Consider the following 15,536-nt stretch of genomic DNA (forward strand, 5'->3'; position numbering starts at 1 on the left):
TAGATTGTCAAAACATACAGCAGGATATAAATCATTTAGAAATTTCAACATAGAAAAGGCAAGAATTTAATCCGGACAAGTGTGAAGTGTTGTACGTTGGAAGTCAAATGTAAAAAGAAAATATTCAGTAAACATCCAAGGATACATATTGTATCAAAAGCACAGGCAGGTAGGCAGAGGGGGTGGTGAGGCTCTGTTGGGGAAAAATGAAATCAGAGGAGGCGACATAGGATTAGAAGATGAAGAATCCTTTTGGGTAGAGCTAAGAAACTGCAAGGGCAAAAAGACCCTGATGGGAGTTAAATACAGGCCTCCGAAAAGTACTCAGGATGTGGGCTACAAATTGCAATGGGAGATAAAAAAGCATGTCAAAAGGGCAATGTTGCAATAGTCATGGGGGATTTCAATACGCAGGAAGATTGGGAAAATCAGGTTAGTGCTGGATCCCATTGGCTGGATTTTTAGAGCAGCTTGTGGTTGTGCCCACTGGGAGATCAACTATTGTGGATTGGGTGTTGTGTAATGAACCATAGTTGATTAGGAAGCTTAGGGTAAAAGAACCCTTAGAAGATAGTGATCATAACATGATCAAATTCACCCTGCAATTTGAGATAGAGAAGCTAAAGTCAAGTGTACCAGTATTACAGTGGAGTAAAGGGAATTACAGAGGCTTGAGAGAGGAGTTGGTCAAATTTGATTGGAAGGGGACGCTAGCAAGGGATGACAGCAGAACAGCAATGGCTGGAGTTTGTGGGAGCAATTCAGAAGGCGCAAATAGATACATCCTAAAGGAGATGTATATTAAAGGCAGAATGACGCAACCACGGCTGACAAGGTAAGTCAAAGCCAACATGAAAGCCAAACAGAGGGTATATAGAAGAACAGAAGTTAGTGGGAAGTTAGAGGATTGGGAAACTTTTAAAACCCAGCAGAAGGCAACTAAAAAAAGCCATAAGGTAGGAAAAGATGAAATATGAAGGTAAGCTAGCCAACAACATCAGAGAGGATACCGAACATTATTTTCTGGTATATAAAGAGTAGAAGAGGCGAGTGTAGATATCGGACCACGAGAAAATGATGCTGGAGAGGTAGTAAGGGGGGCAAGGAAATGCCGCATGAACTTATTAAATATTTTGTGTCTATCTTCATTATGTTAGAAACTAACAGTATGTCGGAAGTTCAAGAGTGGTGGGAGAAGAAGCAAGTGCAGTCGCTGTCAATAGAGAGAGCTTGGAAGCTGCAAGGTCTAAAGGTAGATAAATCACCTACAACAGATGGACTATACCCCACAGTACCCTGGGGTGTAGTCCATCTAATGAACTAATGTGGAGACATCAATAATCATCTTTCAAGAATCACTAGATTTTGGAATGGTTCCAGAGGACTGAAAAATTGCAAATGTCACTCCACTCTTTGTGGAGTGAGAGAGAGGCAGAAGAAATTATAGGCCAGTTAGCCTGATTTCAGAGGTTGGGAATATGTTGCAGTCAATTGTTAAGGATGCGGTTTTGGAGTACGTGGAGGCATAAGATAAAATAGTCAAAATTTAATATGGTTTCCTTAATGAAAAATGTTGTCCAACAAATCTGTTAGAATCTTGAGGAAATAACAAGCAGGACAGACATAGCAGAATCGGTGGAAGTTGTGTAATTGGATTTTCCAAAAGCCTTTGACAAGGTGTGGAACATGAGGCTGCTTAGCAAGGTAAGAGCCCAAGGAATTACAGGAATAATACTAGCATGGATAGAGCATTGGCTGATTGGTAGGAGGAAAAGAGTGGGTCTAAAGGGAGTCTTTTCAGATTGGCTGCCAGTGACTAGTTGTGAGCCGCAGGGGTTGCTGTTGGGACCATTTCTTTTTATGTTGTATGTCACTGATTTGGCTAACAGATTTGATGGCTTTGTAGACAATAGAAAGATAGGTGAGGGGCAGGTAGTGTTGAGAAAGCAGGGAGGCTGCAGAAGGACTTGGACAGTGGTCAGTACAGATTCATGGGTCAAAGGGCCTTCTCCTTTTCTGTATTGTTCTAAGGTCTATATATGATTCTAACCAAATATATGGTTTAAAAAAATGGTTAAGTTTATACCAATTCCAACTACACAGATGTTTGCTGGAAGAACCATTCCATTTTCGAGCACAACTTCTTCCAACTGCAAATATATGAAAAATAGTTTGCGTAAGTTACAAAAATTAATGCAAGATAGAACAAAAGCTAATTGCTGAAATGATTCAATTTTCATTGGGTTTACCAATCCATTCTGTCCCCTGAGTTCAGTCACTTTACTTTCCATGTAAAACTTCACATTTGCCGCTTCAAATTTCTGCAATGTTACAGAGAAGGATTTCAAATCAAAACAAAGTGAAGAAGAATTAATATGCTTATATTAAAAGCTAAGAGGAAGATTGAAATAAACAGTGCTTTTCTTGATCAGCAGTGGAAGATATTTTCAGTATTTTCTCACTAATTAAGACAAACATGGCTAAAGTTAGGATTCAGATCAGTGGCTTTTGTCAGAAAATGCAGAAAACACTCAGTGGGTCAGACAAAATCTATAGGAGGAAAAATATTTTAATTTTAAATATTAATTAAGTTTCTTTTCCCATGGGCACTGCCTGACCTGATTTCCTATGCTTTCACTTTGATTTCCTACAAGTGCAGCTTTTCTTTCCCACTTTCAATTTCCTTCACAACTTCCTAAACCAATTTTTATTATCTGCAAATTTTGAATTGTGTTCTCTTCAGACAACTGAATTTTCATTTGGCAACTTAACTTCATTATTGCAGTGCCAACATCTCTTCCCAACACATCCCGAAACGGAACCTTGCTGGTTCCAACCACAGACACAGACTTAGCTTTGTTAATCAGGTACCAAGTTATCTCCATTCCTGGAAGACAAAAGGAAAGATCTGAAGTAAAATATTTACATTACTTCATTTTATGAAGTCATGCACAAACTAACAATGGCCCTGCACCTGAAAGTTAAAGGTTCAAATATAGCTTTCACAGATAAAATTCAGACTGGCATTCCATCTATTGTAGTATACGGGGTATGCTCTGTTATCTCAGTTCCGACTCTTAGAACTTGTCAAACTGAGGATTTGCCTAAACACAAAGTACACTGAAGATGCTGTGAATCAAAGCAACACACACAACACACTGGAGGAACTCAGCAGGTGGGGCGGCATCCGTGGAAACAAGCAGTCTCGGCCCGAAACGTTGTCTGCTCATTTCCATGGATGCTGCCCGACCTGCTGAGCTCCTCCAGCGTGTTGTACGTGTTGCTGAGGATTTGCCTGTCCTCTAGACATAAAATGTGCAAGATAAATGTAAACTTTTGGAGGGGAGGGGAGAAACAACTAGTGATTAGAAGAAAAACTGAACATTTCAAATAATTGCCTGAGGTGGAACAATAATTTATCTTCTTTTGCTGTAGTTATTTAGTTGCCTGTAGTCCCGTCCCTAGCACTAGAAGGCAGTCTCACAGAGCATTTAAGAAACATTTAGATCAAAGAAAATGTACAGTAAAAGGATATCGCCAGAAACACAAGATATTTTGCAAAAGCTGGAAATCCAGACTGAGACACACAATATGCTGGAGGAACTTAACAAGAGTTAAGAGCATTTATAGAGAGGAATAAAGAGTCAATGTTTTGGATGAAACTCTTCACATAGCCAGGGCCTGAGACTTGTTATGAAGAGAGGAGATAGTGATGAGGCTACAATTGTTTCATTGGTTCAAATGAGGCTGAGAGAGCTTAAATTGAGGTGTACAAAATCATGAAAAGACTAAGTTGAGAATATGAGTGTCCTGTTATCCTCAGCAGAGGAGATGATATCTAGGGTGAATATTGTAGAAGAATAGAGTGAAGGAGGAAGTGGTGAAGAAAGACAAATTTCATTCAGTGAATAACTGTTTCTCTTCCATGGTCACTTCTTAAAAAGAAGTGGGAGAAATAAATACCAGCCTCATATAATAAATCCATGGAAGAGCACTTGGAAACTATAACTTACAGGGTCACAAACCCAAGAGCTGGAAAGAGGGAATAACTTAACGTCCAGATTTGGTTGACATAGACTCAAATGGGCCAAATGCCCACCTACTACCCTGTACATTTTTACACTGAATTCATGCTGGTAATATTTCCTGATCATTACTGTATCCTAGAAGTCATGTTAGTAATATGACACAACAAAAAAATCCCAGGGTCACTTAATTCATAGCTATTACGCTGCTGGAATTTTAAGAAAATCTTCAATTACAGGTTTCGGGTTACTCCAGGAAGTATGAGTGTTTTGACTGTTTGACATAGGTTGGCAAACTGACATCAGAATTAGATTGCCTGTGATACTGAACTGGAATCAAAAAACAAAATCAAGAATTCACTCAGTCCACAGTTCTCCGCTGGACAAAATAAAACAGCTATTTAGTCTAAACTCAACCACAGCTCCCTGGCCAAGCATTACACATCATTTCAAGGGTTTATCTATTTCATTGAATATCCTGAGGATATCTGTCACAACCACCCTTTACAGTAGTAAGTCCTCCTCCTCTTTCTTATTTTGGTGGGTACGAGAAAGTTAAAGGCAGGGAAAATAGAGATTCGGTAATAAAGACCAACTGTAATTGCTGGTACAAATAAATTCTGTTCTAGCAGATGTCCATAAATTGGAAAATAAATAATACTCAATATGGTAACTGCCCCTTCACAGTATTGTAATGAATATCATCAAAAACACATAAGGACAAGTACTATAAGTGGATAGAAGGCAAAGCCAGGAAGAAATGTATGTACATAAGTATGTCAGACTAATGATTTTAATAATATTTAGGAGCACATTCATACGTAGTGTTGACCATAAACCGGATGTTCTTAACTCAGCAATGGCCTTTATATAATGAAATGCAAGGAGAATGGCGACTAAGGCAGATAAACTGATGCCACAGGTAACTCTGTGGATATATGACATAGAAGTGCACAAAAATATCTTTAAAAAGGGGCAAGACTAGATGCTTAATTTTGCTGTTTGCAGAGCTTACAGTAGATGTAGAGAAGGATTTAAAAGGAGAGCTGCAACATTGTTTAAGGTGTAAGATGGGGTGCGATTTGGAAGCTGCATGGGTTGAATGAAAGAACAAAAACAGAGGCAATTACACTAGTACATTACAAAATTCCAAACAGAGTTACAAAGCAGCAGAGCAAATTTCTGACACGTGCAAGAGCACTTGGGCCAGTAATAGTGGAAGTTTTAATTACCCTTATACTGACTGAGATGCAGGGAATGTAAAACATATGGAGAGCACAGGATTCTTAGCTTGCAATCAAGTGAATATTTTTAACCAATAAAAGGGAGTATTGGGAGGGGGCATAAATCTGAATCTAGTTTTAGGGAATGAAACTGGGGAGGAGCCTTGTGGGGGAGGGGGAAGCACTTTCTTTTTAGTACTAATTCAGTTTGATTTGTCTAAGATAAAACGAGTGTATTTTTCTTAATTGAAGTAGGCCAATTTTTGAACAATAAGTCTTTATAAGACCATAGATGCTTGATTAGTCAAGGTATGAAGGGAAGAGATTGAGGAAGAGAGGAAAATTGGTCAGCTTTGATGAAATGGTGGAGCAGACTCGATGGGCTAAATGGACTAATACTGCTCCTCAGTATTAAGGTCTTATATTCTGTGTTTTTGTCCGTTCTTTCTTGTTACCGTCTGAGCAATTTAATTTGGCGGGAGCAATTTGTAAGTTTTTTTGTGTGGGTGGTGGGGGGGTGGGAGTTGGGGTTTGATGTTCTCGCAGTCCCGGGGGTGGTGGGGGGGGGGTTGATGCTTTTTCCTTGAATCATTTCCATTATTTTCTTTGCTTAATGGCTATTTGAAGTAGACGGATCTCAGAGTTGTATACTGCATATATACTTCGATAATCAATAAACCTTTGAACCTTTAACTTAGCTAGGTAAAACAACAAAAGTGGACTGGAATTGGCCAGTTGATGGTAACTTAGCCTGAGAAAAGATTGCTCTACAGGGATATGAACAACAAATGACAGGATACTGAATGGAGGAAAAACACGGGCTTAGAGTAGATGTCCGTAGATTCTTAAAAAGTGGCCAAGCAGTTAAAAGGGTATCAGAGATGGCAGAGGCACATCGGAAAATGAGTTGCAAAGCCATACCCTGTGTGCGTATGAACCTAGTGTTAGAAGGTATTTCGCAGCATGAACTATTGGGCCGAAAGTTCTACAAGCAGAGAGTGAGACCCCTACAAGCAGATACAAGGAAAAAGGAAGTGGCATAAGTATTTAAGAATTAAAGTAGAGCTGCGATCTCACAGCTCCAGCCACCCTCGACCTCCGGTGCTGCCCATGTGGAGTTCGCACGTGTGACTTCTCCTCCCCCACCCCGTGACTGTGAGAGTTTCTTCTAGGTGCACTAGTTCCCACCGACATCCCAAACATGTGCGACTGTTAGGTTAATTGGCCAATGTAAGTTGCTCCAAACGTGTAGATATCTGGAGGAATTTGAGAGGAGGTGACGGGAATGTGAGTTAGTGGAGAACTAGTGTAAATGGGTGCTTAATGATTGACAAGGCTCAGTGGCTGGGATGCCTAATTTTGTGCTGTATCACTCTTTATCTTGTGATTTATCAGTATGGTTTTACGCATGGAAGACAGAAAAAAAGGCAGAACTATGAGGGAATGAGGAACCAAGGAAGTAGGTATTACTAGAAAAATATTGACGACATCAACAATCATTAAATCCCAAGTGTCCAATGATCTACATGCCAGAATTTTAAAGGAGTAGCAACTACGACACCACTGTTTAAGAAAGGATGGAGGGATAAAACAGGGAATCACCCATTTGATTAGATTAGTTTATTATCATTTACACAAGGATGTAATGAAATGCCTTGTTTGTATGAAGCTCTCAGGGTAAACAGTATACATGGCAATAACAAATACAGTAATAAATATAATGAACACGAAACAGCAGAATGGTGCAAAGGTTGTTGTGTGATCTGTAGTAGTGCAAAACAAAATTAAAGTGACAATAGTGGAATAACTGAGAGAGGTTGAGTTAAAAGTACAAGAATGTGGCAGCAACTGGGCCATGGATGACCCCCAGCCTGGCTGAGAAAGGACCCCTCCCCCAATAAAAATCCGTGCCACAGAAACACCAACAGAAGCTTCAAAAACCTCATCCCTGGGAGAGGAAGGATACACCAAGAAGATGGGCTACACCTGGGAAACTCGAAAGGCAGGCTCAGGACAGGACTTTGGCGAGCAGCTGTCGGCGGCCTACAACCCCAGCATGGGTGATGGGATGAGGAGGAGGAAGAAGGGGAAAAAACTATGAAAGAAGAGGAATAGAAAATGGAAGTGGAAGAAGAAAAGGAAGAATAATACTACAAATACAAGCCATTATTACAGCTAGGACAATCCATAATAACTGTCTGGATGTAATATTGCAGGGTGAACAAGCAAGAACAACTTACTTAATAGATATAGCCATTCCAAACACATATAATATTAAGTGAAAAACACCAGAAATATGCTGAATTAAAAGAGGAAATTGAAAGACTTTGGAACATGAAAAGAGTATACTTGGTCCTGATAGTAATATCTCAACTGGTATCACCCCAAAGTCACTACACAATGGAATTAAGCAATTAGGCCTACACAACAATACTTATGTAAATCTCCCAAAAGCCACAACGCTAAACACCACTAGAATAGTCCAAAAGTTCCTTGTAATTGTGTAATGAGTCTGCTTGGCAATGCCCATAGCTCAGGTTTTACCAGCTTGAGATGAGCAAAAATAAAAATACAATAATGATGTGGCAGCAGCATTGGGAAAGAGGTGATTAGTTCAGAAACCTGGTAGCAAAGGAGAAGAAGTTCTTTTAAGTCTGGAAGTCCGGAGGAAAAAGGCCCAATGGTAATTATAGGGAAAATGGTTAAGTCTATTAATGAGGACGTAATAACAAATATCTTTGAATGAATAATAGGATTGAGTTGAATCAACAGGCATTTATGAAAGGAACATAATCTTTTACAAATCTAATCCTTTGGGGTTGGTCAACACGTTTAGAGCCCTTGGAATTGGGGATAGAATTCTGACAATGGATTGAGAATTGAAAGCAAACTATGGGAATAAACAGATCCTTCTTCAGTCTTCAAGACATCCTTTAAAACCAACTTCCTGTGCTAGTCTCTCATTTTGAGGCTTGGTGTCTAATTTTGTTAAACAGTGTTATACAAAACACTTGAGCCCTTGAGGCATTTTGCAATGCTTAAGTTTGAATTGTTACTAAGGTATTAATGTGAAATATGTGCTCTCTAGAATCATTCTGTATGTAATTGTTAGACAAGTCAAACAGCCCTTACAGTAATTATCACTGATACATTCAATATCACACACAATACGTAATGTTGGTAACATCTCTTGCAACACTTATTTTGCTTCAGATTACAGACAACAGAACTTCCAGTGTAGACACACCATTATGTACAATGGAGTGACATTGAGTTATAAACTAGTTCCTAGGGTATTAGTGCGTTTCTTGATTACCATAAAATAATGGAAACATAATGGAAATACAGGTTGAGTACCCCTTATCTGAAATGCTTGGGGCCAAAGTGTCCGGATTTCAGATTTTTTTTTGGATTTCGGACTACTTAATGAGATAGCTCGGGGTCGCCCTCATTTCCGATTCTGAATTTATGTGCTGCTGGTAAGCAGTCTTTAGCTTACGCTTGTTCATTACACATGTGTACTCAACAATAAAAATTATTACATTGAATTAATAGAATGAAAATATAATGTGTGTTGGGTAAAAAAAGCAGCATCGGGAGAAGATCTGAATCAGCTGTTGAACAACAACTAACAACGGCAGACTTTCAGTCTCCACCTTTGATACTGCATTTTGATTAAAAGTTTATCATGTATTGTATTTTACCTTTTTTATGTTTTATGTGAGGTATAAAAACAATCAGCATTGTAGACTTGTTCTGGGGTTAGATTTTCATCAGCAACATGATAAAAATGTAATACTATTATGTAAGGTATATAAACACTCAGCAACATAGACTTGTTCTGTTGCTGGATTTTTGTGATCGGCAGTTGTTTTAAAAATTAATTCTGTGCCTTTTCTTAAATTCCAGACTGCTGAATATTCACAATTACCTTCAACTTTCAGTTCTTTGTGACAGATCTTTGCTTGTTTCATGATCAGAATATGATAAATTAATTCTTTCAATACACGATCAAGGTGTTCATTTTTTGCTTTATGCAGTATTTTTGTATTCTTTCATTAACTTCTGTTCATTACATACATGATGTCACTTTTCAGAACTATCTGTGACCAAACAAAGACCAGTGCATCACCTGGCAACCTTTCCAGAGCCTTGTGAATTTTTTTTTTAAGTACTCTGACGATGGAGGTTTTTGGATTTTGGAATTTCGGATAAGGGCTACTCAACCCACAATAACACAAGTGACCTTCTTAGCAGGAAATGTAAAGGAATTACCAATGAATGAGGAGCCCACGATGACAACATCTTTTTCATTTGATAACTCATGAATTTTGTGTGCATCTTCAGGAGTATACAAGCAAAATACATTTTCTAGATCTGCTCCTGGACAACTAAGTTTTCGAGGTCTGCATTTAAACATATCACATATTATAAACAAAATAAAACTGAACTCCAAGCAACTGATGTATATCAAATATGTTTTTCTGTTGCTATAATGTCAAAACTAGAAATTTTGAAGGATTATATAGTACAATTAACAATCAACTCAAAAGAAATCTCAAGACAAAATAAACAGATCTGAGGAACTATTATGTTAAAAAAAACACATTTTGGTGAAAAGATTCCCAAGTTCAAAACTAATTAGAAGGCACTTGAAATTATTCATATACTGTACATGTGTCTGTGGTGATATCACATGTCACAAGTCAGAACGTGATTAGACTAAGTTCGGAGCATGTGCAGAAATGACAGAATGATCGAGAAGCTTGTATGTTAAGTTGTGGTTGCTGTTTGCTGTTAAATAAAAGTTCTAGTTATGTTGTTCCAGAATAGGTGTCTTTATGAGTAACCCACGACATGTATAAAGAACGCAACATGGTGTCAGAAGTCGGTCTGGAAGAATAATTCATTTCGCTAACACGGGAAAAGCAAAAATAATCGAAAAAGAAGCACAAACTTTTTTGTTGTTGGCTAACAGCTTTAAGAATGGAAGTTTTACAACCTCAGAAAACACTTCAGCTGACTGGGAACATAGCTGAAAACTGGAAAAGATTTAAACAGCATTTTGAGATTTATTTATCGGTGTTCGGAGCAGAAAATAAATCAGAAAAAACGAGAGCTGCGATTCTACTCCACGTGATTGGTGATGAAGCAATTGAGGCATATAACCATTTTACTTTTGAGCATGGAGATAATTTGAATCTAAAAGCGATAATCAACAAGTTTGAAGCATTTTGTATACCGAAGAGCAATGTTACGTATGAACGGTACAAATTCTTTACATGCAAGCAGAAAGCTGGTCAAACGATTGATCAATTTGTTACGAAATTGAGAAATCACAGTAAAACATGTGAGTGTGCAGAGCTGACGGACTCTCTCATTAAAGGAAGAATTTTTTGCGGCGTTCTGGATAATGGTCTGAGAGAAAGACTCTTAAGAGAACCAGATGTAAACTTGGAAAAAATTTTGATTCTCTGAAAAGCTTCGGAGTCCGTAAAGTCACAGGCTAAAGAGCTTTTTATTGAGAACTGCAGCGTACACGCTGTGAGTAACTGTGAACATGTTAGAAAAAATAATGAAGCAACTACGAAACCGACAGACAGCAAGACGTCATCTGAAAGAAAAAAAACTTTGTGATCGCTGTGGGCAGCAGCACCGACCTAAAATGCATTCAGTGTATCGGAGAGTGTGCAACAATTGTGGTAAGAGCAATAACTTTTCACGCTGTTGCAGAAGTAGAAAAGAGAAAAAGCACATAAATGCAGTGCTTGAAAATGAACGTGAGGAGTTTTATATCGATGTGCATTGTGAAAGTAAATAAAGTCAGAATGACTGGACTTTGCCATTGCAAGTGAACCAAAACATTATTCTGTTTAAATTGGATACTGGAGCACAAGTAAATTTTCTTGCAGAATCTGAATTTAATGCATTAAAGCCAAGACCAGTGTTGCATCAGACAAATATAAAAGTGACTGGGTATTCAGGTGCAGACATTCCAGTTAAAGGAACATGTGTGGCAAGAGTATCACACAAAAATATGGTGCACACACTTTCATTTGTGTACAGTCAATACTTGGTTTATCTGCCTGTGAGAGACTGAATTTGATGGTAAGTATTTTAGTCCTGGATAGTGACACAGAGTCAGGAGAGAGAGAGAGAGAGAGAGAGAGAGAGAGAGAGAGAGAGAGAGAGAGGGGGAGAGAGAGGGGGGAGAGAGAGGGGGGAGAGAGGGGGGGAGAGAGGGGGGGGAGAGAGAGAGGGGGGGAGAGAGGGAGAGGGAGGGAGAGAGGGAGAGAGGGAGAGAGGGAGAGAAGAATTTGATTCCAACACAGCAAAAGTAAAAAAAAGTCATAAAGAAAGATCCCAGACCCATCCCTTTGTTACCAGCATCTGACAAAGCACTGCCACCATAACCAAACTTGCCGGTACAGTACAATACTGACCTGAAGCCAAAGAGTGACAAGAATCAGGATCCAATTGAAGAAGAGAAAGCACAAGTTAAGGAATTGAGAAATGTTATTGAAATGAAGTCTCAGCATAAAAAAAGAGATTACACAGTTAATGAATGAATTGCGATTTCTTTGCAAAGGCCTCAAGAAAGAGACAATTTCAGAGTTTCCATTAACTGATGCAGACCAGACGAAATATGAAAATACCAACGAAACACAAGAACTGTGTGAACCACTTAGAAGGTCGACTCGTGTTCGTAAACCCCCAGAGAGACTGATAGAGACATGTTAAATTATGCATTTGTTTTGATTAATGTTGCTAATTGTTTTTCTTTTTAAGGAAAGGAAGATGTGGTGATATCACATGTTACGTGTCAGAACGTGATCAGACAGAGTTCAGAGCATGCGCAGAATTGACAGAATGATTGAGAAACTTGTATGTTAAGACGTGGTTGCTGTTTGCTGTTAAATAAAAATTCTAGTTATGTTCTTTGAGAACATGTGTCTTTATGAATAACCCACAGTAGGTATAAAGAACACAACAGTGTCTAAACAGGTTTACTGCTAAAGTCTTCTGCAATTGCTTTGGACTTCCACATACATATATTGTGGACAAGTATCTGCTTTTTGCTTTTATACTTTCAGACATTTTTTGATGGCAGTTCATAAGGTAGTTACTGACATGCAAGGAACTAACTCATCAATGTCCTGCACTGATGCCATACTGAAGATAGTATTAAATCACCAATGCATGAAGTTTAAATAAAATCAATCGCGACATGCCATGGAGGCTTAGTTGCCAAGTTCATTCAAAACACAGCTTTCTTTATCAAGGGAATTAAAGGATATTGAGACAGCACAGGAGAATGGTGTTGAGACAGAACATCGACAGAAAGTCTTTAGGAACAACAGAGCTGCTTTGAATGGCCAAATGGCCTCCTCCTGCTCCTACATCTTATGTTCCAAAGTGCTCCTGACCAACTTCCTTGTTATACCATCTTAAATTTGTCCTTCAAAATTCCCACTGACATATCATAACACATATGAAGTCCTATCTATCCATCAGTCTGGCCAACATGGGCTCTGGTACATTTCACCTTGATTTAAAGTTTTCATTTCTGTTTTCAAAATCCTCCATGTATTCACTGTCCTATCAAATTCTAAATCTGATTACTAATTTTTGCAGTGTGTACTGAGGTCCCAAAGGAGCAGGACAATTGTGGAGTGGCGGGTACGGACTGAATCAAGGCAACAAGGACCAAGCCTGAGAGTGGGAAATGAGCCAATGTCCGGCTGCTAGAGCAGTCTTGGAGGTGATTCAAAGTGCCAGAACAGAGGCAAGGTGAGCAGATGCAAGGCAGAGTCAAACTGGTAGGGCTCGGACCAGAGAATGAAGTAAGACCTGAGGTTTCGTCAATTTAAGTGGCGAGCCAAACTGGAAAGGTCGAGTACAGACCAAATCGAAGTGGCAGGGCTCAGGACTGAGAGAGCATTTCGGAAATGGCAAGGCCTGCGTCTGAGTGCAAGGAACAGGCGAAGTTTGACCAATGTAAGCACCAGTGTGTCGGAGCCAGAGGCGAGCGATGGGCCAGTGTTCAGCTCACTTTTCTATGAGGTTTACACATCTCTTCTGCACTGAACTGAGACTGTGGCCTGCAAACAGTGGACTTCGAGATCAGATACAGTGATGACTTGCTTCATGGCTGTGGACTTCAGTTAATTGCTTACTTTCATTGTTTGTACAATTTGGTTTCTTTTCTCTCTACACGTTGGGTGTTTGACGGTCTTTTAAAGAAAAAGTTCTATTGGGTTTCTTTCTTTGGTGGCTGCCTGTAAGGAGGCAAATCACAAGGTGGATATAGGATACATAGTTTGACAATAAACGTACTTTGAACTTATTTGGTTTGGCCGAACAGTGTGGGCAAGGGCCCGTTCCTGTGCTCTACTGTTCTATGTTCTATGTTGTAAACTCTTCTATCCCTGTTACCCCTGAGACAAGTGAAATTGAAATTCCAAAAATTAGGTAGAAACCTAACTATACCGATGGTAAACTATTAATTGAAAGTCACTAACGTTGCCACATCACATTAGATCTGTACACTGCAGTTCAATGCTTCTTTCTGACTGTGTCTAATGTGGGCATATGTTCACACAGCACATTTGTTATGCTATAAAGTAAATTTATCACAGGAATGAAAGGAGTTTTGAAAAATTGGCATAATTTCAAGTTTCAAGATGAACCATATATTGTTCCTACTAAACAGAACAACTTATTCTCAGATATTCTAATAAGCCTAGATATAAACAAAAATATTAGAAGTTATAAGCAAGTTGGAAAGCATTCGACCTACACATTCAGGTAGCTGGTATTTGCAAATCTGAAAGAACCAGTCACTTACATGCAGCCTGTTGCTATCAGTAAGTAGTCATATTGCTGGGTGGTTCCATCTTTAAAGGCAACCCTCCTTTTACCCGTGTTCACCGATATTGCCTAAACATAACAGAAACAACGCATTTACATCTGAACCTTTCAGGGAATACATTCCTTTGCTATCAGCATGTACTTGCAGCATTAAGGCCAAGGATTAAAATGTGTGTTTACATTTTTGAATGGAAACCTCTGCTAAGATGGAAGCACTTGGAATCCTTTCCTTCTGGATATTTTTCTTTTTCAGTACATGTAGTATTGGCAACTATAACGCAGAAAGATATTTTGTAAATATGTTGAATACTTGAAGCTACACAGACAACTTGAGGAAATCTCATTATGCCATCACAATGTGTAAATAAAAGGAGGACATCCTAGTGCAACTACGTTCACTATTTGTACTCTAGAATTTGCCTCTTTTTATTATTATCTCTGCCCAGTTTTTCTTCGAGCACCCTACCCTTTTTATTTGTGGAATAGTTCACTGAAAAGTTAAACTGTGAATTCAAAACCACTGGGAAATGGGTCAAACGATAGCCTAAATAATCCTAACATGTTGGAGTGAAATTGTTGTAAGGGTTTATTTCCTGAACAGGTAAAGCTCTGATGTAAGGTTATATTGCACAGATATACATTCTCTGCATCATTGTCTATTACAATATAACATTTGGTTACTTCACGCTTCCTATTAACCAGGTCTTTAGAGGAAACAACCAATGAAAGAGCATCCTGATTGATATCAGAGAAGTGCTATGAAAACCCATGCGATAAAAAAGGGCCACACTTAGAGAGCACCTGGGCCAACATCAGCTCAGCACTTTAGGACATCTGAGCCACCTCTTCTGCTGCACATTGCTTAAATCTTTTGGTGGTTTGCAAGGTAGTGTTGTACAATAACCATATCACATGATGTATCACGAAGAAATCTGCAGATGCTGGGAATTCAAGCAACACACACAAAATGGTGGTGGAACGCAGCAGGCCAGGCAGCATCTATAGGGAGAAGTTCAGTCGACATTTCGGGCCGAGACCCTTCGTCAGGACTAACTGAAAGAAGAATTAGTAAGAGATTTTAAAGCGGGAGGGGGAGGGGGAAGGTGAGTTCCGAAATGATAGGAGAAGACAGGAGGGGGAGGGATGAAGCTAAGAGCTGGAAAGTTGATTGTCAAAAGGGATACAAGGCCAGAGAAGGGAGAGGATCATGGGATGGAAGGCCTAGGGAGAAAGAAAGAGGGAGGGGAGAGCACCAGAGGAAGATGGAGAGCAGGCAAGGAGTGATTGTGAGAGGGACAGAGAGAGAAAAAAAGGGAGGGGGGGGAGAGAGAGCAATAAGTAGGTAAGTAAGTAAGTAAGTAAATAAATAAGGGATGGGATAAGAAGGGGAGGAGGGGCATTAATGCAAGTTAGAGAG

General features: G+C 39.2%; 1 protein-coding gene across 4 annotated transcripts in view; it reads right to left on the reverse strand.

Moving 5' to 3' along the window:
* Window positions 1-15,536, reverse strand: part of aifm4 (apoptosis inducing factor mitochondria associated 4) — a 62,470-nt gene that overhangs the window by 22,643 nt on the left and 24,291 nt on the right. For all 4 annotated transcript variants that reach the window (XM_059973250.1, XM_059973249.1, XM_059973248.1 and 1 more), the window contains exons 9-13: window positions 14,097-14,188; window positions 9,524-9,654; window positions 2,772-2,887; window positions 2,250-2,321; window positions 2,087-2,150 (exon numbers count right to left, since the gene is read on the reverse strand). In XM_059973250.1, coding sequence (XP_059829233.1) covers window positions 2,087-2,150; window positions 2,250-2,321; window positions 2,772-2,887; window positions 9,524-9,654; window positions 14,097-14,188 — 475 coding nt within the window. The remainder of the gene's footprint in view (window positions 1-2,086; window positions 2,151-2,249; window positions 2,322-2,771; window positions 2,888-9,523; window positions 9,655-14,096; window positions 14,189-15,536) is intronic.

This window comes from Hypanus sabinus, chromosome 6 (genome assembly GCF_030144855.1).
Source record: "Hypanus sabinus isolate sHypSab1 chromosome 6, sHypSab1.hap1, whole genome shotgun sequence".
NCBI classification, from domain to species: domain Eukaryota; kingdom Metazoa; phylum Chordata; class Chondrichthyes; order Myliobatiformes; family Dasyatidae; genus Hypanus; species Hypanus sabinus.